We start from the raw sequence: 25,866 nt of genomic DNA on the forward strand, positions 1-25,866 counted from the left end.
GGCAGAAAACTAGAAGTGTCAAGGCCCCTAGGGTCTAGCCAAATATTGATCTTTATAAAATCTAAATGTAGTCTTCTAGTTAAAAAGGACTACTCACCCTTTCTGGTAAACAATTTGGCAGCCTGTATCAAGCCTTTGAAAAGTTAATATCCCTTGACTCATTAATTCTACTTCCAGGAATCTGCCCGAAGGATGTAAGTAGAGCTTCAGATAAAGATTTATGCACAAAGATGCATCTTCTTCCTGGGGTCATGAATTTCCCTGGATGGCTTGGAGAGTGGAACATTTAACTTAGGAATCTTTTTAAAGGTTTTGGTACTATGCAGTACTATGATGCAGGATACAAAATTTGCACTGCTGTTGAAGGTAAAAGATGAATATTCAAAGAAATCTTGAGCTTTGGTGTGGGACTCCCGCCCTCCTCTGCTCTTGAGGTTATAATACTTTGGCGGGAGAGTTGGCGATATGCTGGCCTGCAGGGTGAAGGCAGAGCCTTTGTTGGTGTGGTATCCATGGACATATGTGATCTAGTCCTTGTGCTTTCTAGTCCAGCCTCATTTCTGGGCACTCCTGGCTTCTCCTGTCATGTTCCAGAAATAATTCTATAAACTTCCTTCACACATCAGGCTGTTGCATACAATTAAGCTTTTGCCATGATGATACTTCCTTGCGTTTACATAGATTGCCCTTCTGCCTTTCCTTCACATTTCTGGTGAACTCCTATTCATCCTTCAAAGCCTCCTGCAGAGTTGGTTCCCAAATAGGTTTTGTCTAGTACAGTATTTTGGGAAAAAAAAAAAGATATGAATGCTTTAAAGTGAGTCATACACACTCCAGTTCTGTCACACTGCTCACCTCTTCCTATTGTATTCACCTCTCATTTGCTACACCTCTGACCTATTCTGAGAAACTTTACTCAGCCTCCCCTCAGGCAGAAACAATCACTTTTGTCACTGCCATTTCTATACCTTTACATCCATTACTGCATTTATTACCCTCTATGATCCATTTTTAAAATATTTGCTTTTTTCAATTCTAAAAGTAACATGGATCAGTTACGGTGGTTCATGCCTGTAATCCCAGCACCGTGGGAGGCCAAGATGAGAAGATTGCTTGAGGCCAGGAGTTCAAGACCAGTCAGAGCAACATAGTGAGATCCCCTACTCTACCCCTCCCCCCCCAAATAAATAAAGTAACATGCATACTCATTAAATAAATTTTGAAACATTACACAGAAATAGAAAAAAATTGGCCTGGGCATGGTGGCTCATGCTTACAGTCCCCAGCACTTTGGGAGGCTGAGGCAGCTTGAGGCCAGAAGTTCGAGACCAGATTGGGCAACTTAAGGAGATCCCCATCTCTACAAAATATTAAAGTAAAAAAATCACTCACAGCCCCGCTCGCCAAATACTGTGCTGTTTTCATTTTGGTGAATGTTTCCATGCATAGTTTATGTATATGTATTACATAGTTGTTATAATACTGTTCTATAAAGTTAAGAGTCTTGACTTTTTGCATAATATTATAAACATTAATTGTTCCATGTTAGTGTAATTACTTTTAAAATTTCTTTACAATAATTGGATGAATTTTCTTGATGGTGGGAACCTCCTGTTTTGTATCCCAGTACCTAAGCACAGTGTTGGTCTGGGCCAGTGTAGGGACTTAATAAATGTTTCTTGAATTCTAGAGCTGAAAAATTAATCAGTTTCCATCCCTACCTTCAAGGAGCTCATTGTGGGAGAAGGAACATAACATACTCATCCATTATTTAGTGTATTTATTCATTCATTCAACAGATACTTATTGAGAACCTGCTGTATGCTGGCATCTCTGGGGACACAGCAATGCCAAATGCCTCGGTCCTCATGAAATGTGTATTCCATAACGGTCATTCTCAAACCTCAGGCAGCATTGGAATTGCCTGGAGGGCTTGTTAAAACACTCATTGCTGGACCCCGGCCCCAGAGTTTCTGATGCAGTAGGTTTGTGGTGGGGCCTGAGAATTTGCATTTCCAACAAGTTTCCAAGGGGTTGCTGATGCTGCCAGTCTGTGGGCCACCCTGAGAACCCCTGGCCTGGAGGACAAATTTACAGTACAATATGGCAAAGTGATATGGTTGTCCAGTTTGTCGTGGGAGAAGGGCAGAAGTCTATGTCTGAGCCTCTCTAATTCTTGAAGTCCTAGGGGAAAGGGGAGGGCTAAGATAATGCCTTGTGTCCAGAGTCCTTGCCTCTTCCTCTGAATGACTTTCAGCAGTCTCTGCTGGGCCACGGAAGCCCAGGCCTGGTAAGGAGGAAGGTTAGAGGTATCCTTCCTGTGCCCTGTCCTTTGGTGCACTTGCCATACATAGTATCTGATCTTCAGAGCAAATGGGGGAATTAGTATTCCCCCATTTTATAGATGTGAAAACCAAGACACAGAAAACTTATGTAACCTACCCTGGTTCCCCAAGCCAATTAGTCACACATCTGGGGCTCCAAGCAGGCCTTCCTGAAATCCTTCAAACCTCATGCAATTTCTAAGACTCCAGTTGAGACTGGCCTGTGGTTGAGCCAGTATTTTTAAAAATGCTTCAGGCTGGGCGTGGTGGCTCATGCCTGTAATTCTAGCACTCTGGGAGGCCAAGGTAGGAGGATTGCTTGAGCTCAAGAGTTCAAGACTAGCCTGAGCAAGAGTGAGACCCACCCGTCTCTACCAAAAAGAAAGAAAGAAAAAAAACCCCAGCCAGGTGTTGCAGTGTGCGCCTGTAGTCCCAGCTACCCAGTAGGCTGAGGCAGAAGAATCGCTTGAGCCCAGGAGTTTGAGGTTGCAGTGAGCTACAGTGACCCCACTATACTCAACCCAGCGTGACAGAGGGAGACTTTGTTTCTGTCTCAACAAAAACAAACAAGGCAATTGAACACATCTCCTTAAACCCCCCTCCACCCATTCGTATTAAAAAAAAATAATTAAAAAAAAGAAATTAAAAATGCTTCAGTAGTAATATCTGTTTTCTCTGTGGTAAGACAGTAGTAGCAGGAGCTAGTACAAAGCTGTCTCCTCATTTCATTTGAGGACTATAAAATCTATTGCCTTTCTCTTTTTGCATATATTGCCAGGAAGCTCAAAGTTAACCTTTGTATGCAAAAGCTTTCCTTAACCTAAGGTTCTTTGGTATAATTATCTCCCCACTCTTTTCTTTCAAAACTTTTGTTACCTGTATTATCTTTTAGAAGCTTTTCAGAATAATTTCTAAAATAGGTGGATATCACAGATTAATGAGTGGAAAATGAATTTTCAGAATGAAAAGAATGACTTTAAGCATTTTTTAACTTGAAATAAGAGTGAATTGAGCCAACCATGGACATATGAATGGACACATACATGCCCATGGACATAGGTATTTGATGCCTTCGGATGTGTCTACTTGGTCTTGTGGTTAGGAGAATGGACTTTGGCCCAAGCCAGATCTGACTTTGCACTCTGGCTACTCACTGCTTGCTTTATGATTTTAATGTCTCTGGGACGTGGTGTCCTTGTCTGAAATTGAGATAATGATACCATGCACGGTCATTAAAGGATTCATCTAAACAACTTAAGTAAAATGCCTAGTTCAGTGCCTGGCACATAGGTCTGCACTAGATGGCAATTACTACCATTGTTATTGTTGTCTGACACAGGCTAGACTTTATAGGAAGACCAGATTGCACACTTGCAACTGCTCGGGACTTTGTTCTGGAATGTGCAGTGTGGAACTAAAATTACCTTAGGGTGGTTCACCGAGGAGAGCTGCCGAGGATTGCCTTTCCTTTAGAGAGAGTAGTTCCGTGCTAATGAAACTAATTCTCAAATGGCGATAGATGATTAGTATTTTCTGAGGTTATCTGCTTAGGGGTTGGTGACTAAGACTTAGACAGCTCTGAGGTCTCTGACTGCCTTATGTATTTGTAAAGCACCTGGAGCGTCTGTGCCTGAAAAGTCCCCTAAAACCCACCTTCTAGTTTTGGCTGGCTCTTGCTTGATTTTATTTTGGTTATTACCTTCAATTTTTCTTTCAAACTTACGACTATTAAATTCAATTGCTTGGGGCTGTTTCTTAGGGAGAGTGCCACAATACTCCACGTGGATGGTCACCCCCGTCCTACAGGTGCAAGGAGTGAAAAGGAACAGTTCCTCTGTTACCTACGCTGCACAGTGTGTACCAGGACATGTGCAGCCAAGGTCCTGCCTACAGCCGTGGGCTGGGCATGGTCTGCGGGCTCCTCTGCCGTACCCTAGGCCTGAGAGACACGGAGCAGAGCAGGGTGTCCATCGGATGTGCCCTCAGCCTTCGCACAGGAGTGATTTTCCCCACCTCTGCTCTTCTCTGCCAAAACTATTATCTAAAAAAGGAAGCTCTTTGGGTCATAAAATGCCACCTGGTGTTAGTGTATGGTTATATAGACATACTGTATTTATATAGTAACCCAGTGGGCAGGAAGTAGGTGATTCATCAGAAAGATAACAGAAAAATAAACTCTTACCAAAGTGAACTTCCTCTTTCAAACTCTGTTTGTTCAAGCTTATCCTTTTAGAAACTTTTTTTCACACTCTTAAAAAAAAAAAAAGCTAATAGGGACTAAGGAACTAATGCAGTGTTTCAAAGAGAGGTGATCCCAACCCTTCATAGCAAAATGCTTTACTGTTCCATCAGACAACAGAATTAAACAGAACAAGCCCAGGCATCTGTCTCCATCAGGCCGGGGTGAGGGTGCGAGCGCCCCTGAGGACGCGGAGCTCGGCCATGCTGGCGTTCTTCACGCGCCCGCTGAGGCAGCCGCGCAGGCCTCAGTGGCGCTTCGCGCGCCGCACACGTCTGCGCCTGTGACAGACCGTCCCGCTCACTTGGTTCCCTGCGTGTCGTTTGCCTTGCAGATCCAGGAGGCCGCCAGCCGGGGCCTGAAATTTGTCGGTGTTATACCTCAGCACCGTTCCCCTGGGAACTCGGCAGGCGGCAGCCCTCGGGTGCCCACTGCCACCAGCGCTGAGGACGCCAGAGATGCAAAACACGCACGTGGGGACCACGTGTCGTTGGAGAGCGAGAACCCAGGGGCCGCAGACGTGTGCAGTGCTCCTGTCGGGAGGGACCACAGCCCAGAGCCTGGCACAGGCGTGAGAGAGGAGGTGCCCACTGCCGAGCAGCCCAGCTCACCCTCTGGAGAGGGAGATGGTGGAGAATTTTCACCAGGGAGGCTGAGCAAGACCCTGGATGGACCAGATGGCGATCCCTTTGATGTGCGTGAAGAGCCACTCTCTGGGAGTAAGTATGTCAGCACCGGGGGTTTGACCCGCTTAAAGAGAGAGGCCAACAGCTTTTCAGTAATCTGCATGGCATCTCAGGGAAAAATTAATAGAATTAGAGTGTAGAGACAGCAGTCCATCAAACGGGAAAAACTTTATCAAGCAGTTATCTGACTGCCCGACTGTTTACTTAACTGAAGTTGTGACTTCTGGGGAGAGCACGACGACATGAAATTGACTGACAGTTACTTCAAAATATCACGTTTCAAGTGGATTCTAGCTTGTGAGTTATTTTATCCCTTGTGCTCTCGAATTGCCCTTGAGTTATCTTGCCTTCACACAGGAAGTGTCGGTGTGCCAGGCACCAATGAGAACGTGCTCTCCACTTTTTAAAATATTTCCTGAAAGCAACGCAACAAGAAAGCCAGTTGAGGGCAAATTGTGCAGGAAACTGGTATTTCAACTCATTAGGATGTAAACACCTAGGTTTTGGGGAGTTATATAGCTGAGAAATCAGCACTGTGGAGAGAACACCCTGCCAAGGGGAGGCCACCAGTATGTGAATCCTCCTAATCACGTTGCAGAGGCCATTAGAGCAGGCACCTTGGGTTGGGGATTTCAAATAACAACACAGTAAGAGTAATAATGCCAACGTTTACTAGTGCTTCCTGCTTCCTTTAAATGACTCATCTCTTCATTCTCCTGATAGCCCGGTGATGTGTGTGAGTTCTGTTCTCATTGCCCATTTTATAGCTGAGTGGACTGGGATTTAGGGAGCAAATTTGTTGCCCAGGCTGGAAATCGCAGATGTGGCGAGTGAACCCAGGTGGGCTTCACCACCATCCCATTACGTCTGTCTGCATGGTCTTTCCTGCATGATAGACTAACGACATTTACTGAGGCCCTTAACTTCTCTTACTGAGTCTAGGAAATCTAGCGTCTACTCATTTCCTGAGACCAAGGCACTTACATTAGCCGTGTGCCCCTCTAGCCTTGGGAAGGTGGACAAGTATCAAGACCCCCGAGCCTTAGTGGACTTTCTGTTTAGGCCTTTCTGGATCATCTCCCTGGTTAATGTTGTTATTATTTATTTACTAATTCTTGAAATTAGCTTCTTCCAAGTGATAAGGAACAGTTGATGCTTTGAGAAGTGAAAACAAGCAGACATAGTTTCTTTTGTTACATTAGAACTTCGTGAGAAGAAAATTATAAGATGGTTAATTCTGAGGGCTTATTTGCAAAGTTGATTTAGAGGGAGAGACTGGAGCTGCCTCACTTCTGGGATATATGAAGATTATTGTTTAATCGAGGCCTTGATCTTTCTTTACTGTGCACTGAAGCAGAGCCCTTCATTTGTGTGATTTTTCACTCGGTTTAGGGCAGACTTCTGCTCCCTTCACGGAGTACCTGAGGGCATGTTTAGACGCAGCTTGTGCCTCCATGATGAATGCCCAAGTCTTAATCCAGAAAGCTCCATCTTCTCATGGAGGGTGGGCTGGATGTGTGCGCTCTGAATCCTGAGAAGGAAGACAGGCCTCAGTGGAACCTTTCCCTACCATCCGGGCCTGCAGGCGGCTGAGGGCCTGGCCAGGCATGGGTCCCCCGGGAGATCGGGGCAGGAGTCACAGATAGGCAGGTAGCACAGTGGGTGGGAACCCAGCCTGTTCACATTCCAGCCTGCTGCCTCCCACTGGGCAATAGTCACCTACTTACCCTCTGTGCCTCAGTTTCTCACCCTGTAAAATAGGGATGGAACAATCGCTTGTGGAAATGTTAGAGGAGATGTACGTTTAAAGCACTCAGCACTGCTTGACCCGTACGTGTGAGCTGCTGTTGTTGGGGTGCAGGCTCAGTACTGACCCTCGACCTCCACCGCTCCTGGAAACCTAGCTTTGAGAAAGGAGGCTGTGAATCCTCCCTGTGCTCCAGAAACCACCTTCCTCCAAGACTCCTTTCAGACTTTCTGCCTTCTGTGGTTGGCCCAGGAAGAATTACTCACTGGGGAGACTTGTCCTAACAACCTCCCCAGGTGCCAGGACCCTCCTGCTGCCCTGTGGCGACTCACCTCCCTCACCCAGAGGTGCCCACATGGCTGAACACACAGAAACCCCATAACACGCAGAGCGCCTTGGCCTGTGTCCCACTGCCTCAACTGCCTGTTCCCTCCTAGAGAACCAGGTCCTGCCGGGGAACAATGGGTGACGTGTGATTCTGGAAGCGTCGGCCCACCACTGGTGGGACCTTCAGCTATGGGAGGTGACAGGCAGGGGGGCATGAAAGCGTCCTCTGAGCCCAGTCTCTCAAGGCAGGTGGGCAGCTGCTGGCCTCACACGTGAGGGTGCCCCTTAGCTGTCTGCTTGGGCTACGGGTCTCTCTGAAATTTAGGCAGCTCACTGTTACCCTTTTTTCCTCTTTCGGTGGCATAAAGATGCCTTTGGATTTTTCATCAGCTCTTGAACACACCGGGTTACTAGCGGGCATGCAGGCCTTTGGGAGTGGATAGGAAGTAGGCACAATGGTGGTCACCCTGAGTGCGCCATTCTGGGTCCTTCCTATGTGTTGTCTCAATTGCTCCTCACAGCAGCTTTGTGGCAGAAGATGCCATTATTGTGCCCATTTCACAGATAAGGCAGGTCGCCTCCCTGCCCTCACACAGTTAACTTTCTCCCTCACGGCTTCAGCATCTGGCCTTCCTGAAGGCTGGATGTCCAGGACCCTGTACACATTGGTCCTGACCTCGCCTGACCCCCAGATTTGTCCTAATCTTTTTGCTGGTTTCCTTCCCGGGACGTCCGCTTGCCATCCGCTTGCCATTGCCCCCGGTGCACAGGCCCCGCCTGCCCCCCGCCCCGCTGCTAGCTCAGCTCAGCTCCCCTTTCTCTCAGGGCCCCCTAAGGAGGGTGAAGTGTTTTTACTCCCCTTTCTGCCAGGTGGGCTTAAATAGGCAATCACAGCAAGACAATTAAAAAAAATTCGGAGGGAGTCTCCCTCCTCTCCCCTCCTCCTCAGTTAATTTATTTCCTTCGTAGGAGGCCTTGGGGAGAGGAGAATCTAGGCAGTGACTGCTCAGACAGGACTTTCCAGCGGAATCTCCATCTGGGCAGGTTCCCCCCATCCCTGCAGGTCGGCCCAGCAGTGATTCCCCCCTTGCCCCTGCAGGTTCTGGGGGAGGCCCAGCCTGCGTTCCTCCCCCTGCTCACTGCCTTCTGTGTCCTGGTCTGGGGAAATTCCTTTTGGTTTGAGGTCCATGGTGAGCAGTGATCACCTGAGCCCGTACAGGGACAGCCCCAGCATCTCTGTTGCTACAGCTACAGTCAGAGACACACACAGAAACCTGACAGGTTCACGAAAATTCTAGTTCTCACTGCACCAAAATAATAAGCCTTCCAAGCCCTGCCCTTCCTAGCCTGCACCTCCTCACTTAAATGTCAGCCAGAAACCTGAGCCTGGATCTCTGCTGCATTGCGGGCTGTAGGCCTCCTCCGCTGCCAGCTCATTGTGAGTGTGTAAAGCTCAGGGCTCGTGCTTTCTGACATGCAGGCTCCTACCTCACCGGGCCAGTACCCTCCTCTCCCCACGCCCTTGAGATAGCGGACCCCACGGTGCCCCCTCCCAGATCTGCCACCTGCCGCTGCCTTTCTGGCCTTTCACTCAGTCCCTTAACGAACAGCTATGGAGCTTCCACCCATGGGCATCAGCGCCTGCTCCCTGTGTCCCCATGAAATTAGCCTCTTGTTAGATTTGGGAAGGAGCCCAGGGTTTGGGGTTTGAAAGACTTTTGGCACTGCCGCTTACCGGCTTGTGATTTCTGGGGGATCCACTTAACGCTTCTGGGCATAGGACCAATGCCACCCCCTCCCACAGAGGTTGGGAGAGTCACATGAGATGATGAAGGAGAAAGGCCCTTGTAAATATGGGACACGTGCCCCTGGCTACTGTCGTGCTCACAAGTGGTTTCCCGTGGATTGCCGCGCATGTGGGGGTTCCTGCACTTTGCCTTTCCCTGCTGCCCTGTCAGGCGGGCCTCACGCTGGCCAAGAGGTGCCCTGCTATTAGTACCCAAGCCTGATCGAAGTCTGAGCAGCTTGCCCAGATCTAGCAATCTGCATGGGGCAGCCTGAGGCCCTCCTGCCCTCCCACTCTGCCTCCCCTCTGCAGCGCCCACAGCCCTGCCTTCCCAGCGCAGACCATTCCTCCTCCTCCCCTGCCTGCACCCTCAGCAGCCTGCAGTCCCCATCCAGCCCCGGAGGCCCAGCCGAGTCTCACTCCCACTTGTTCCTTCCAGCGCAGCTGCCTCGCTGCCTCCTCCTTTTCCTACAGCTAAGCCTTTGTAGCCCCACAAATTAAGCCACACTCTGAACTCTCTCTTCCCTCCAGGCCAGAGGTCTCCTTGGGCACCAGGACCCAACCAGCCCCTCTGCTCACCTCAAGTCCCAGGTCTCTGGGGCCATACCTGCAGACAGACTGCAGGCGCCCGTCCCATGCCTGAGTCCCTACGCCAGGCGCAGGCCTCAGAGCTGGACACCTGCCTCTTTCCTCCCTGAGCAGCCTAGCACGGCCTAGTGGACCCAGCTGGCGCCCCTGCCCACCCTGGCTTCCCCCTCCTGTCTGGCTTAGGTCACTCCAGCAGCCATGTGTGCAGCACCTCATGTGTCACGGGAACTTGCTGGGCAGGAAGGGTCTGAACGAGACAGGCCAGGCCCCTGGGTCGGGGGAAGGGAAAGACAAGAAGACAGTCTCGATGCTGCTTGGGTGCTCTGCCAGCGCAGGCCTTCGGCCATTCCCAGAACGCTCAGAAACAATGCCTTCCCCACCCCTTGGGGACTTTCTGTCCCACGTCTGGAAAAATCTTCCAGCTGGGGTCATGGCACAGTCACAGAGCAGCTGAGAAAATTTAAACAAATGTGGGGCTTCTTTTTGGAGTCTTTGGTGCCTGCTCATGTGAGGATATGTATTGCAGAATCAGAATATTAAAACATCAAAGAGTATCATCTTTGGACAGTTTCTCTTGGCTGGTTTCCATATGAGTAGAAAGAGGATCGTGCCAAGGAGACAGTGGGACAGGGTTTACTAAAGGGTCACGCATCTAAAATCAGATTTCTCCCAATATTTCATTGCTACGAAGGTTTTGGAGGCTCTTCATTCCAACAGCGTTTCCTTTTCCTTCCTGAAAAATTTATTTCTGTCTCTGGCTTCGGTCCTCCCCCCTGGGGAAGATCGCTGGGAAAGTGGGATGCTGTCAGCACCGGCCACCTCATCTGACCGCCCCCTGAGTTCTCACTTCTCCTTTGGCCTTCCCCTTTTTCTGTTTCATTACGCATTTGGGAAAGTCGTGTTTCTGTCCTGCCACGTGAGTGGGGATCCTTCTGTGTGCTCAAGTGTTACCATGTATTTTTGGACTTTGGCCATTTCCAAATTCCCCAGTCACTTCCCCCATGCAGAGGCTGTGGGATTTTTTTTCTTTTTAATCTTTCGCATTTGGGCTTGACTGGAGCAGATTGTAGCAAGTGGTGCTCCAGCCCCACCTGTGGTCACCTGCGGACAGTTCTGGCCAAGTCCACAGCTCCCTTAGCCTGTGCCTACAGGTGTTCTCGGGAGTGGGAACAGCCGGGCAGGCCATTGGCCCTGGGCATTAATGGCTCAGGAGTGACTTTCAGTCCATGAGGGTAAATGCCCCAGCCTCCTTGCTCTTGGTGGGCCAAGCTGAGACGTGTTGTGTACAGTGTCCCTGGCAGGATTGAGCCCCAGGTGCCCCAGCCGCAACCTGCTCTTTAATGCACCCGTCATTGGCTTCGTCTCCTCCATATTCCCATCCCTACCCCTTCCCTCCGTTTCCTGGGATCACTTCCTAAATAAACTACATGCACAGGAAAGCGTACAGTCTGCTTTTGAAGAAATCCAAATAAAGCCAAGAATTCATTATAGCTCTGCTTATCCTCTTAGTAACTGTAGCTTTTATTTGAACCCCTGGCACCTAGGACTGGAAAACACCCATCATCGAGTTCACTTCCTGCTCCCCTCAGGTCCAGTCCGTGGCTCGGTCCCTCCATCACAAACCTCCTCTGCATCACTCCATTCCTGAAGTCTGTCTTTTGAAGTCTTGAAGTAGTCCAGTGATTGCCAGCGCCATACCCCCAGACCTAATTTCTTGTGTGGAACCATTTCCTGGCTGCAGATGACTTCCTGTGCGTCAGGTGGATGGACCGAGAAAGGCAGTGTGGGGTGGGGATGGTGGACAGGCTCGAGTTGGTGTCTAGAATGCAGGTGGTCACTTCTGAAGATGGCACCTTCCTTTTCTGATTGATTCTACTGGATGGACTTGAAGTGGCTCCCTGTTAGTTTAACTGTTGCTGATGACAGAGTCTTACAGCCCAGCGTTGATCCCCAGAAATCAGATGGGGCTGTGAGAAGACTTCCTTTGTCCCAAAATGCAGTACCTGTGTGAGCTAATTTTAGATGTTACGTGGGTGAACATCTTTGGTGTCAATGTGCTTCGTTGTTACCCCTTGTTTATGGCAAATGGCAGTGGTTTGCCTTTAAAGTCATGAAGCAAAGTTTCATTCTTAAATGCATTTATTTAAACAAAGGAAAGGGACTCAATTTAAAACAAAAATGATTAGCTAGTAGAACCTTGGATACCAGAAAAAAATGGTGAAATACTGAAATTTGGGAAACAGCATCCCAGAATGTGGGTCCAGGTGTCTCACGCTTGAATGTGCTTTGTCCTTATTGCTAATGTCAACCATTGTTTATGACCTTTAAATTTTTCTTTGAAAGAAGAGTGGGGATTTTTTTTATGATTCGAGAAGATATTTTTGGAAACCAAAGCATATTCCTGACTAGCCTGTGGAAGCAAAGCTTTTGAAGCTGGGTCAACTCTGATTGCTTGACTAAATGAGTAACACAAAAATAGACCTTCAGACTTAGATTGAAATTCCAGGTATTTGCTCCTGGAGGCTGCCGCTGCTAACTCATGCCCAGCAGCACATACAGCTCAGCTGCTGGGTGGCTGTGATATTGATTTCTGAAGCACCGAGCTATAAATGAAGGACCCGAAAGCTTGGCGCCTCACTTCCAACGCCTGCTTGGCTGCTGGGGCCGGCCTGCCACTCCAGGCAGGAACCCTCATTTACGGGAACATATTTATTTTTACATATCAATGATGTATTTTTGATGTACTTGATTAAGTATTATGGGTCAGGGCCCAGGAAACACCACTGCAGTTTATAAATAGTGAGTTCAGGGGTGTACACAATTCCTGGAATTGGAGCAATATTTTTGTCTTTATGTGTCTCTGTACTTTTTAAAAGACCAACTCTCACCCAAATATGTCTCCAAAATACATCTTTGTATAAATTTGTAGAAATGTCTACTATGTTCTCTCAAACACCTAACTGTGCAAAGAAATCCCAGATAACAGCTATTCGTTGTATTCCAGATTCAAAGCCTAAGTCCCCCATCTGAAGCCCAATGTTTGTGGTCCATGTTTCTTTAAGGCAGCCTCAACTTACCACTTGGAAGCAGGCTTTATTATTTGGCAACAATACAACCTCACAGAGACTTTATCCTTAACAATGTCATTTCTTGAGGTCCCTGAGAGATTCCACTAAATCCAATGAGGCAGATTTTTATCACCAGTTGACCTTTTCTCTCTCTCCACTCCCTTTACAAATCCCAACAGGAATGGAGATCTTCGCCCTTTTCAACAAACCGAAGAGCCATCAGAAGTGCCGACAGTACTACCCTGTCACCATTCCTCTCCGGGTCTCCAGAAACGGCCAGGCAGTGAGCGGATTGGATGCCAACTGGCTGGAGCACATGAGTGACCACTTCCGGAAAGGAGGCGTGCTGGTGAACGCGGTCTTCTACCTCGGAATGGTGAATGGTAAGGAGTGCACGGCCCTCGTGATCTCTGTTCCTTACTCTTGTAACCTCAGCCCTTCTTCAGAACCTGTTCCCTTCCGGAAGCTCTACAGCTAGCAGACACGCTGCACTGGATTTCTAATTAACACATCTTGAGGAACTTTCCATCAAGCCCAGGACCTGTGCCCTCTAAACCTCGCTAGGAGTCAGCCAGGTATCTTCTGAAATGACAGAGAAAGGGGAGTGGTTCCATTTCATCGGAGGTGGCCTCAGTCTCTGTTGTTTTTAAAAGCCCTAAAAAAGATTATTCCCTGGGTTTGTTAATTACCCCCTGGGATCATGCCATTCCAAAAGTGCAAATTGTTTGTAGACACTATTACAGTTTGAAGTAGCAGTAGCAGCACCTTGGAATTAACAGCAGAGAAATAAATTGAACAGCCTGGTTGCTGTAAGCTCCATGGAGACTCACACTATTCCTGGGTCTCATGGCACCCTGCACCCCCTCTGCAGTAATGGGTTATCTCCAGGAGTTTGCTGCACGGGGTAGCGTTATTGATGTCAGCTTTCCTAAGGCAGAAAGAAAGTCTGCCCACAGTGGGGAAACGTGTCGAGCAAAGAAAGGGTTTTGGGTTAACAAGAAGGCAAGTTGAGTCACCAGGGTGTGTCAAGGCTGGGAGGCAGTTTGGGGAGTGGGGCTGACACGCCAGCACATGCAGATCCTGAGGGCTGCCAGTCAGCAGGATTCTTCAGTGAAACATCACACCAAATTTGTCTATCCCAGCAAAACCTGGCGGGGGGCATCCACAGCGCCGAGTCTTATAGTTGAGCGGTTTTCTCTCTCAAGAATTAGCAGTGTCAGGAATGGAGTCTAGATTCTACATTGTTTACAATCCTTGAAATGCAAGCAAGCATCCTTAGGTTAGAGACATCATTCTTAATTCTGAATATATGTACTTTAAATCATCCCTGATACAGACAGGTCTTAATTTTCGGTGCAAGTTACTAAATATCCAAATGTCAATGGCTAATATTAACATGTTATTATAGTAGTAGCAGGCATTGTATAGCATAGTGGTTCATACCCATTCGTTGAATGGAATGATATAAGAGAAGTGATTGGCTTGTTAAGAATACATCTGGAGCAGGGCTGTCCAACAGAAGTTTCTATGATGGTGGAAGTGTTCTATGTGTGGGTTGTCCAGTACCGTAGCCACCAGGCTACTGAGCACTTGTAATGTGGCTGGTGTGACTGAGGAGCTGAATTTTAAGATTGATTTAATTTTCATCAATGTAAATTTAAATCATTAGATGTGGTTAGTGGCTGGTGTTTACATTTCTTTAATATAACTAATGAAGAGTCACTTCCATGCGCTGGCAGCAAGGTCAGTACACAAGGAAGCCCTCCGGGGGTGGCTGCGAAGTTCCCTGAAGCCAGGGATTGCCAGTCTGTCCTGAAAGGCATCTTGAAACACTAGTGGCAGCACATGCTCGCAGCGGATGTTTACAGCCCTATTAATCAGCATTAGGGGAGGCCAGGCAGAACCCTCTGGCTCCCCACTTCCTGCAGGGACACCCCATTGCTGCCTCCTGGGCTGTGGCAACAGTGGCTCCTTTTGTCCTCTCTTGGTGCCCATAGAGGCTCTCTGTGGCTGTGCATTACATTTCTCCCAGGGAAACTGCTGGGTCAGTTGTTAAAGCTGTGCAGGGAGGTGCTGGAGCTAACAGGCGGCCCCTGAGAGGTTTTTCCCTCTTAGGAGAACTGGGGCATCAAAAGAGACGTCTTCTCTTTGGCCCTACTGCCTGAGCATGTTGGGTACAAGCCGAGCCCCAAAGGAGAACACCTTGAAAGTTCACAAAGCTCTTTGCTGTCTCTCTAACGATTGTGGTTGTGACAATCAAGGCTGAGTTAACTTCCTCTGCTACTCTCTCACCCCACTCTCCAACCTGGAGTCCAGACACACAGATAATGTATACAGTTTTTTTCTTCAGATTTGACTTGAGCGTTTGAAATGCTCTTATGTCCTCCCTTGGCTTTAGCTGCACTAAATCCAGCCTTCCTGCCTTGAAGATAGAACATGAAATTTCCTCTGGCAAGTGCAGCTGTGACGGCCTCCACAGAGGAGCCTCTGACATATCCCTCTGTGCAGCCCATGTCTAGAGCACCACCGTAGCTGCAAGTGTCCGTCTCAGGGAGGGCTGCAGAATTTCCAGAACAAAACTAACTGAAACCCACTGTGATTTTAAATTCGATTTTACCCTGTATGTTTCTGTTGGGACGGAGAGTGTGGCTTGGGAGCAGTGCTTGCTGGGTTAGGGAGTTTCTGCTCTGGAAAAGCCCAAGGTTTCCATTGGCCAGGGATGTAACATGCGTATGTGCTTTTCCCAGAATTTAAAAAAACAAACAAACAAGCTAATCATAATCATAAAAGGAACCTATTTCTAATGAGATAATTAGTGTCCTTACGAATAAACCTGGCAGTGCTAGAAGAACATCTTTAAGCTGTTTGCCATCTGGAAAAGCACCAGTCATGACTCTTAAATAGATATTGGTGCTGCAAAATATTTTCCACAGAGTCATAAAACTCCTGGGAACTTTGTCCCATAAATAAGGTGATGTTTCAGCTCGAATTATCCGGTGAAGACTCCAGCTTCTGTTTTTGAGGTTTTACCCACCGGTACATGGGCATTTGGGCTCCTGCTTGTGGTGTCCAGGACTCCTCTCCTTGGGGTCGTTCACTGATCCTGAGAAGGACTGGGCATCTTGGGCAGAGAGGCACGGTGACGATTGTGGACACCACGCAGTTATTTTGTCTTGGTGCCGATCTAAGCAGTTCAGACATAGCTACTCATTTCATCCTCACAACAACCCAGTGAAGCAGGGACTGTTACTATCCCTGTGTGATAGCTGCGGAAACTGAGGCACAGAGACATTATGTCATTGTCAAGCTTACCAGCTAGTAAGTGGCAAGAGAGTGGCAGGAAGAAAGAAAGGCGTGGATAGAGAAAAGGGATGTGAGGAGGGTGGGAGAGGAGAGGAAAGAAGTGGCTTTGTTGGTGGGAGTAGTGGAAGTAGGGATTGTTGGCTCTTTGGGTGGGGAGAGGAGGGCTCCAAGGTCACCCTGGGGAGGTGACAGGACCCAATTAGAAGCAGGAATGAGTCCAGGGACCACACGGCAGAGCAGACAGGCACTCAGGAACACATCAGCCAGAGTCTGCATTCCTAGAGGGCGGGAAAAGAAGACCAGGAGGAGAGACCCCTGCAGCGCCGGCTGTGGAGAAGCAGTTGGGTGGGGACCGGGAGGCAGGGGTAAGGTCTCGGTAGAGCTGGCTGCCCACCAGTGAAGACCCAGCAAAGCGGCTGGTTTTTCGACAAGGCCTTCTGGGCCTGCAGAAGCCCTGCTGCCCTCACCAGCTGCGATGCTGAGGCTGCCACCATCTTGTCCTGCCCTGACCACCCCCTGACCCCTGTCTTTTCCTGCCCTCCCCAGCCCTCCTCCTGCCCTCGGCCTGTCCTTGCCCTCTTCTACCCTGGCAGTCCTCCCACTCTTTGTTTCAAAAACGTCCTTTGCAGCTGATCGTCCAAACCAGAATCCACTCAAACAACCCACACTGCGTATGGTGACCATGTCCTCACTTCACTTTTTGCCCACGAGAGTCCTTTTTTCTGTCCTGATGGCTTGGAAGGAACCTAGCCTCTCACCCTGCAGTGTCCTGTGTTATGGGTCATCTGGTCAGTGCCTCATGAGCTGAAAGTTAGTCCTAAGGCCTTCATAAACTAAGAATGACGACTAGAATACTTTCCAGGTGATGTTGTATTCTACCTGATGCATCATATAGGAGTCACACTATACCCAGATGTGTCTCCATTCCTACCCTCTTAAAAGATTGTCTTCCTTGGGGCTTTGCCTGATACCCCAGCCGCATCTAAATCCGAATAACACTTGGCATTTGCACCACACTTAGCATATCCTTCATTACCTTATGTTTGCAAAATACTATGTAAAAAGCATGTACATATTTCAGATATATCTGTATGGATGTATATTTTATACATATATTTTTGTAAACCCCCAGGCAGATTGTACATTCTGTACTTTCACATCCCAGGGCCTGTATACAGAAGGTGCCTGTAAAGGTTCCTGGATGATGCTCAGTAATGCCGGTGGTGTTGGGGGAGGAAGCTGATTGGGGTGTGTATCACCAGCAACCTGCAGATTTGTTGGGGGTGAGGAGACTGGAAAAAGAACCAGAATGAAGTGTTCCCGGGCTTTCTAACAGCCACTCCCTTGGAACACCACCCGTCTCCAGGAATGTTTGGCTTGGTGGTGACAGGCAGGAGTTCTCTTTCAAAAAAGCCACTTAATAATGTAGGGGGTAGATCTCACATATGCCATTAAATGCATTTTCTCATGTATCCGTAGCATATTTTTAAATAAACTTTTTATTGCAGTCGAGTACACACACGGCAAATTGTACAGATCATGAGGGTATAGCTCGGTGGATATTCATATAGTGAGCACACCCATGTAATATCACCCAGATCAAGAAATAGAACATACCAGCCCTCTAGAAGCCCCATCATGTCCCTCGCTGTCTCTGTCCCACAGGGGTAACCACAGTCCCAACGTGACACACTATTGATTAGTTTTGAACGTCACACAAATGGAGTGTAAACTTGTGTATACTTGGCTTCTTTCGCTCAGTGTGTTTGTGAGATACATCCATATTTTTACTGATAAGTGCAGGTCAGTTTCTTCCATTGCTCTATACTATTCCACTGTGTCAATATATAGACTTAACTATTTAAAAGCATATTTTCATTTTTCCCCACATAGGAAGCCATGGCATCTATGCAGATTGGGCTCCAAACAGAAGCCTTAAGGCCATCTCATACGACCCCACTGAAGTCTCAGCCTGAACACCAAGGCAGAGAGAATGTGGGGCAGTGGTCAGGGAGGGTAGAAACCTAGCTTGTTTATCACCCACCCCTGCTCCTCTGACAGCGTCTGGCCCGTCACAGTAGTACCTCAATAAATGTTTGTTATTGAAAGAGCATAGGCTTTGGAATCAAACAAACCACATTTCAGATCTAGTTTGGCTCTTGCATTTCACATGAACGTGGACAATTTATTTAACTTTTGTAGCCTTCATTTTCTCATCCACTAGAAGGAAATGATGACTCTTGCAGAATTTTGGGGAAGATTCGATGAGAAACTATGAACTGTGCCTGGCAGAGTGCCTCACATTCAGCAAACACTGAATCATAATGTTTCTTCCCCCTCTGGTCAGTTAAATGAAACTGAAACTTGCAGGCTAACCCTTCTCTAACTGAAGAGGAGCAATATCTTCTCTAGATTATTTAGCACTTCAAATTGAGCATGCAGGAAAGTAGGCAGGCCCAGAGCAGCAGTGAGGGCGCAAGAAGTAAGAGAAGGTGGCAGCCTTGCTCATTCTTTGGTTAATAAAGCAAATTTGCTGCAGCGTGGTTGGGAAGCAGCATAGCACTGTTATCTGGGGTTGGTTGAACAGTGAGTACGTTTGCAGTGGGCTCACATGTTGGTATGCACTTGGCCGTAGCCGTTCCTGTAATCAAGGTGGTGATGACAGCACAGTGCAGCCTTTGATGGAGAGAAGGGGCCCTCAGAGAGCCAAGGGAGTCTGTTATGCCAGCTACTTCAGGGTGGACAGTCCAATCTAGCTTGTTAAGAGAACAATAACATTGTTTTTAATCCTGCAGAAATAGACCAAATACATTGACCACTTGTCATGGCATGCACATTCAGGCTAGACTTTGGAGAAGAATGGCAACGTAGGGCTTAGCCTTAAGGTTAGCTTGATAGAGTCTTTTTTTTTTTTAATTTCAGCATATTAAGGGGGTACAAAAGTTTACGTTACTATATAGCTTTCACACCACCCAAGTCAGAGCTTCAAGTGTCTCCATCCCCAGATGTGCACACCGCACCGATTAGGTGTGTATTTACCCATCCCCTCCTCCCCCCTCCCATCTTTCCGATACCCGATGAATGTTACTACTATATGTGCACTTAAGTGTTGATCAGTTAATACCCAATTGATGGTGAGTACATGTGGTGCTTGTTTTTCCATTCTTGTGATACTTCACTTAGTAGAATGGGCTCCAGCTCTATCCAGGATAATACAAGAGGTGCTAGATCACCATTGTTTTTTGTGGCTGAGTAGAACTCCATGGTATACATATACCACATTTTATTAATCCACTCATGTATTGATGGGCACTTCCAGAGTGCCAGGATCACAGGCATGAGCCACTGTGCCCAGCCCAGTAGACAGAGTCTCAGAGGCTGCAGGAGAAGAGTAGTTGCTTCGTAAAATCTACCTCTTGAAATAATACGACACATTTCCTTTTCCCACATCCTTCTTGTAAATCATAAGCTTCGAATACTTAGATGGTCTTTTGCCAGAAGACTGGCATCAAATATTTATACAATACCCAGGCAAATAGCTTTTTGTGCACAGTAGGGAAGCATCTTTACTTTAATAAAAAATGCAGTGATAATGGGATGTTTTCCATAGATGGAGGGCAGTTTAACCTTTTTACATGGGGAGCCTCCGCTCTAAGATAGACCTATTTATACCCAACTCAGTGCACATTATAGTGATGCTGAGCCGTGAAGGTAATGAGGAGACAGAGTGGACGAGACCATCAAAACAAGGGGCTCTCTAAAAACCCAGCTGTCTGCTCTCTGTGGTTCATTGACTTTTTGCTGTTACAGATGACCAAATTTTGACAGCCATTCTGAACTTGCTTTGTGGATAAGTAGGTGAATCAGCACTCTGGATCCAGAATAGCAGAGCAGCGGCCTGAGAGGTGGGAGGGCCAGGCAGTGGGTGAGGTAGGTGGTGAATAAGCTTGGGTGTGTTCCTACTTCGTGCCCCCCAAGTCAGCCAAGCGCTCCTCCCCGGCCTATGACTCAGGAGGAAGGAGGGGAGCCAGGAGAGAGGTGGAGAGAAGGTCTGGGTGGGCTGCAAGGGTCTCCTTCCCCTTCTGGACCCCAGCTCTGCTGTATGGTGCTGTTGGCAGGCCAATACCATCATAGTATGCTTGTCAAGTTAGGCACTTCAGTACTTACAGCACATGGTAGGCACATTGAAGGGGTTTGGAGGTTTTCCATTGAGGAGATCTGTAGGTAGAGGCATTGGAAATTGGATATAACATATTTTTGGAGAAGCCTTGAGGAAATATGTGCTGTGTTGACACAATCCTGCAGGAATCATTGAGTGTCTTCTCTTCTTGAGCATTTCCAGGTCAGGACTTGGGAAAGCCTCTATGGTAACTGGGGCTCTAGCTGGACCTCTGGACTGTTGGCCAGAACTTCAAAAGTGAGCTGGGCTCTGGTCCATGCTTGCCCTAAACCCCAAAATACTTGAGATGTGGTTCAGCTGAAGAGCAGTGGTTTTTGCCTGGTCACCTGTGTAACATGTCTCTTAGGAGGCCATTGAACTAGCACTTGGGGAAAACTTCTCAGCAGAGCAGATGAGAGAGGCAGGCTTAGCACCTGTGGGAGGCCGTTTGCTTACAGACTCTCAGGGTAGGAAGCAGATAAGAACTGGAGCATGTTACCGGTTTACCACAGGATCTCACTTGAAATGGAGTATTATTGTCACTGGATAATATCAGGACAAGGCTGCTGTGCTTACTACCCTCACAGTTGTGGTTTGTTGAACTATTCCGGCATCTCAGTTGTTCCGGAATAATCAGGAATATCCCCAGGCTAAGCAAGGTACACCGCTCTCATGTTTTTAGGTCTGGGTTGGGCATTGTATCAGTTAGCTATTGTCACAGTAATGCTGTATAACAAACCACTCCAGAACTCATTGGCTTAAAACAGTAATGATTTATTCTGACAGATTTTAGGGTTGGCTGGAACAGCTCTGTTGAGGCAGCCCTGCTGGTCTCAGCTGGGCTCCCTCACAGATCTGATGGTCAGTGAGTCTCAGCTGGGCTCCACTGGGACACCCAAGTGTCTTCCATCTTCCTGGAACCAACTGGCCATCTGGAGCATGTCCTCTCACAGTGGTGGTGGAGACACATGACGTCAAGCTCCACCACACAGGTGCTGGTCCAGCCTCAGCTTGCACCACGCCTGCTAATATCCCATTGGCCAAGCAAGTCACATGCATTAGTCAGCCCCTAAGCGGCTGGTCTCCACACCAGTTGGGTCAGTCTTGACTTCCTTCGGTCACGACTCTGCTGCTCATCTGGTCCTTGGCTGCCTCTCACTCACTCTGCATGTCTAAGCACCTGTGCCCTCTGCCCGGAGTTCTCAGACCTGCACATCGATGTCCCTTGCTTGCTTAGTTCATTCATGTCTCTACTCAAGGTGGGGAGCCCTATTCTGAAAGCCCCTTTCAAAAATAGCCACTGCCTCCACCTTCTCTCTCTTCCTTGGCCCCTTTATATTTTACAGTGTTTATCACCTCTGACATTGGGTTATTATTTCCTCTCCTACTGTCCAGTGAGCTCCATGGCGGCAGCGACTTTGTCTTGCTGCTTGCGAGACCTCCAGTGGCTGCGAGAGTACTTGGCATGTGACAGGCGCTCAGTCGGTGCTGGAGCGAGTGAGCGAGTGTCTGAGAGGTGTTCAGTGTGAGCTTGAGTGTCTCCAGTAGCACGTCGCTCACCCTTCTGACGCCCCACCTTCCCTTTTTAGACTGCGCTAAGGAAGGTTCTTCCTATTTAGATTGTACTCAAATTGTCTCCCCATAATTTCTAAAATTCATTGATTCTACTTCTGCCTTCAAGAGTCATGTAGAAGAGAGAAAAGGAAAATTGTTTTTTCCTCTCCAAAAAATTCTTTTTTGTCTGTGTTGTCTCTTTACTTATGTTATGCCTGTATTAACTCTTGAAAAGGATAAAAAAGGAAAGTCAAATTATACTTAATTCCACCACTTACAGCTGCTTCTAGCATTTTGTGTATTTCCTTAAAGTTTGTCTAAACCTTTTTAACATGTTTTAATTTAAAAAAATTTAATGAATTTTTTAATTCATATAGCAGTTTTGTATCCTGGTTTTCCCCCATACTATTGTATCTAAAGCATTTTTCTGAATCATTAAATCCCCAGTGGTATTTTTGGGGGGACAGTATAGTATTTAATAGTACAGAAACCCATGAATTTATTTAACTATTTTTCTATGTTTGAGTATTTGGATCGTTGAACATTTAGATTGTTTAAGTTTTTAAGTAATTTTGTAAGTAATCCTTGTAGATGAATATTTGATGGCATTGGTTGTTATTACCTCAGGATAGACCAAAAGAGGTAGCATTTCTGGGTCAAAGAGGATGAACTTTTTATGGCAAACTCATGAGACATTGTTAAATTGCTCTTTAGAAAGACTGCAATGAAAATTCCCTTAAGCACTGTGAACTTTGCCGTATAACCGTACCTTTACCAGCAGTCAGAATTTGCTTTTCAAAATTTGCCAGCTTGCTAAACAAAAGAGAGGTTGAAATTTTTTTTCAATATTTACTGGCCATGGAGAGAGAAAAAGCGAAAGAATTAATTGCTAGTTCATGTCCTCTGTTTCTATTAGTGTTTTAGTATTTTCAACTATTGAGCTGAAAAAGCTTTTTATATATAAAGAATGTTAAGCTTAGCCTTACCACATAAGTGCACATATGAGAATAACATCTATTGGATGTTGGGCAGGGGGGAGGAGGGAGGAGGGGACGGGTATATGCATACACAAAGAGTGCAATGCGCACCACCCGAAGGATGGACATATTTGAAACTCGGACTTGGGCGGGGGGCAAGGGCAACATACGTAACCTAAACATCTGTACCCCCATAATATGCTGAAATTAAAAAAAAAAAGAATGTTAAGCTTAGCCTTTTATTTTTGTTGCTGCAAATAATTTTCTCCTGTTGGTGACCTTTTAATTTTGTTTCTTTTTTTGTGTGTGACTTCTGGAAATTACTGGCAGTTCCAGGAACTCCAACATGATTCAGAGGACTTTCTGAATGTGTCCCCTTTCCCTCCCTTTGGGAAAAAAGGTCACATTATTATGTATTTGTCCTATTAAAAATTGCCCTTTTTAAAGAACATATGATTGAAATGGGCTTTGTATGGGTGTTAGTTTGCTGGGACTGCCCTAACGGCATACCACAGAGTAGGTATGAGCAGTGGACGTTTATTTTCCTGTACTTCTGGAAGCTAGAAGTCCATGATCAGGGTGCCAGCAGTTTGGTTTCTCGTGAGTGCGCTCTTCTGGCTTGCAGATAGCTGCCTTCTCACTGTGTCCTCACATGGCTTTTCCTTTTTGCACACACAGGAAGAGATATCGAGAACACGCTGGCTTCTCTTCCTCTTCTTGTAAGGACACCAGTCTACTGGACTAGGGCCCCACCCCAACCTAGTTAAAGAGGACTAGGACCTCATTTACCTTAGTACCTCCCAAAAGGCTCTGTCTCCAAATATAGTCACATGGGGGGTTCAGGGCTTCAACATACGAATTTTGGGAGGACGTAATTCAACCCATAACAGTATGATTGACAGTGTTTATAGAATAGAATCTAGGGACCAGGAGGGATTGTCTGTCCATAACCCCGTTTCACAGATGAGTGACCAGGGCTCTGAAAAGGTCACTTCACTTTTTGTGGTAGAGCCTGGACTCACCTTCTGAGCCCGTCCTCTCTCCTGCAGTTTCTTATCGAGATGAATCTAGGGCATTGAGAAGCCATGCACCACAAAAGGGCAAAAGGTACCTCCCTTAGTGTGTTCCGCATGGGCAGGGACCCTGTTGTATTTTTCTTTATATCCTCATCGCCTAAGACAGTTCTTGATCACGCTATACATTTCACGTACACTTGTTGAATTGTACAGAGCTCGGACTAGAGCAGTGCCAAGGAAACATCGCCAGTGGTCACCCATTTGGGGAAATTCCCCCTCCCCCAGTTCCACCTTTTGAGAGAAAAGAGCTGCCTAAAATGTCTGGACAGCAGCCCACATCAGGCGACCTTCCAAGAATCAATGTATGTAGAGTGCATCTGACAGGCTCAGATATGGTGTTTTACATCTATCCCCCCTTAAAAAAAAAATCACTCTCACCTAAATATAGTTTCCTTCTCAAAGCTGTCTCTAAATGGCTGTGCTTTACCCTGGATAAGTTCTCCCCAGTGCATCCTGACGCTGGAGCGTGAAAAGGAAGGTAAACGCGTGAAATCAAATGGTGATTGCTAACAATGAAATTTGGGCTCATAAAATCAAGGATATTATTCAAAACCGCGAGGTAAATTAGTCTCATTCATTCTGATGGGGCTAGACTCTATGGCTGTGTGTGCCTTCTTTAATTAACATGCTGAAAAGATGTTCTGATTGGGATTATTAATGAATGCAGTGAAAATGTTTGCTGCTTATAAAAAGCTTCTACCACAGACGGTTTACACAGCCCCCCTCCCGTCTTTTTCTTTTTCCACAGATTCCTTACATGGCTTGACAGATGGAGTATTCATCTTTGAAGCTGTTTCCACAGAAGATAGCAAAACCATACAGGGCTATGATGCTATTGTTGTCGAACAATGGACGGTCCTGGAAGTAAGTATGGGGTTGGCAGCTCTGCTTCTTTTGTTTGGACAGCGATTGTTTTATCCGCTTGCTCCATCCAGCCGTGGGGCTGTTGCTCAGCTGAGGCTTTCTTCTGAAGGGGAGTTGTCCTGGTGGCTCCTACAAGGACCCCCTTAGTCCTTTCATGCTTCTTTCCCACCCCCAGGTAGGGGTGGGTCCTTTTCCGTTTCTGCAGGAAAGACACATTGCGTGTGTCCAGCCATTCAGTGGAAAGAGAGTTGTCTTTCATCAATTTGCATATAACTGAAAACTCTAAGTGACATAAATGAGGCTGCATAGTTTGTGGCCTCTGTAACAATCAGAGCAACATTGTTATTGGAGCCAGACCCCATGGTTCCCTCTGCCAGCAATCCTTCGAAGAGATTTATGCACACGAGCTCGCATAATCTTCACAATGAGCATGTGAGGTAAGTACTGTTATTGCCTCTGTTTTAAACATGAGGAAACTGAGGCACAGAGAGGTTAGGTTCCTGGTCCAAGGTTACACATGAAGTGCTGAAGGATGATGCATAAGAGAAATGTTTAACCCATGAGGCTACCAAATTGCTGTGGGCAGAGGAATTCCTCAAGCCACATTCTGCTGGGACTTTGAAGGAGCTGATTTATTGCTAAGATTCACTGGTGTGTACCTGGAAGGCGTTTCTCTAACTGTGGAGGCACGGACTTTTTAGACTAGTCTCTGGTACACACAGCATCTGGGATGTAAAGGGAGAAGCTGTTTGCACATAGAGAGCTGATTTCTGAACGCCTTGGAAGAACACAGGATTGGTGTCGCTCTGAGGCCCGTACCCATCTGGGCTCTCCAGGTCAGAGCAAGACAGGTGGCTGCATCTCTTAATTAGGTGTGTGGGGACCCCCCGCCAGACAGCTAGTGCTTGCTTACCCTTGTGCCTGCCAGAACCGCAGCCTTGAGGCAGTCCCTGGCCTGGTTGCTGTGTGTGGGGTGGGTGTCAGACGCCCCCAGGACACTGGTACTCCGCTTCGAAGCTGCAGCAGCTGGGAGCAGGCATGAAGCGTGGAGGGGCATGCCTGTATCTGAGCAGTGGTGGGAGATAGCTGCTTGCAAGTGTGACGGCAGCGGAGCGCACAGAGAAACTGAAGTAATCAGAAGAAGGAGCTGCAAAATCCCAGCGTCCAG

General features: G+C 47.2%; 1 protein-coding gene across 1 annotated transcript in view; it reads left to right on the top strand.

Annotated features, from left to right (window-relative positions):
* The window catches only part of RFTN1 (raftlin, lipid raft linker 1), a 117,554-nt gene that overhangs the window by 50,422 nt on the left and 41,266 nt on the right, over positions 1-25,866 (top strand). Inside the window, exons 4-6 of the mRNA XM_012663222.1 lie at positions 4,898-5,282; positions 12,945-13,148; positions 24,583-24,698. Coding sequence (XP_012518676.1) covers positions 4,898-5,282; positions 12,945-13,148; positions 24,583-24,698 — 705 coding nt within the window. The remainder of the gene's footprint in view (positions 1-4,897; positions 5,283-12,944; positions 13,149-24,582; positions 24,699-25,866) is intronic.

The sequence above is a fragment of the Propithecus coquereli genome, unplaced genomic scaffold (genome assembly GCF_000956105.1).
Source record: "Propithecus coquereli isolate 6110/MARCELLA unplaced genomic scaffold, Pcoq_1.0 Scaffold12, whole genome shotgun sequence".
In the NCBI taxonomy this organism is placed as follows: Eukaryota; Metazoa; Chordata; class Mammalia; order Primates; family Indriidae; genus Propithecus; species Propithecus coquereli.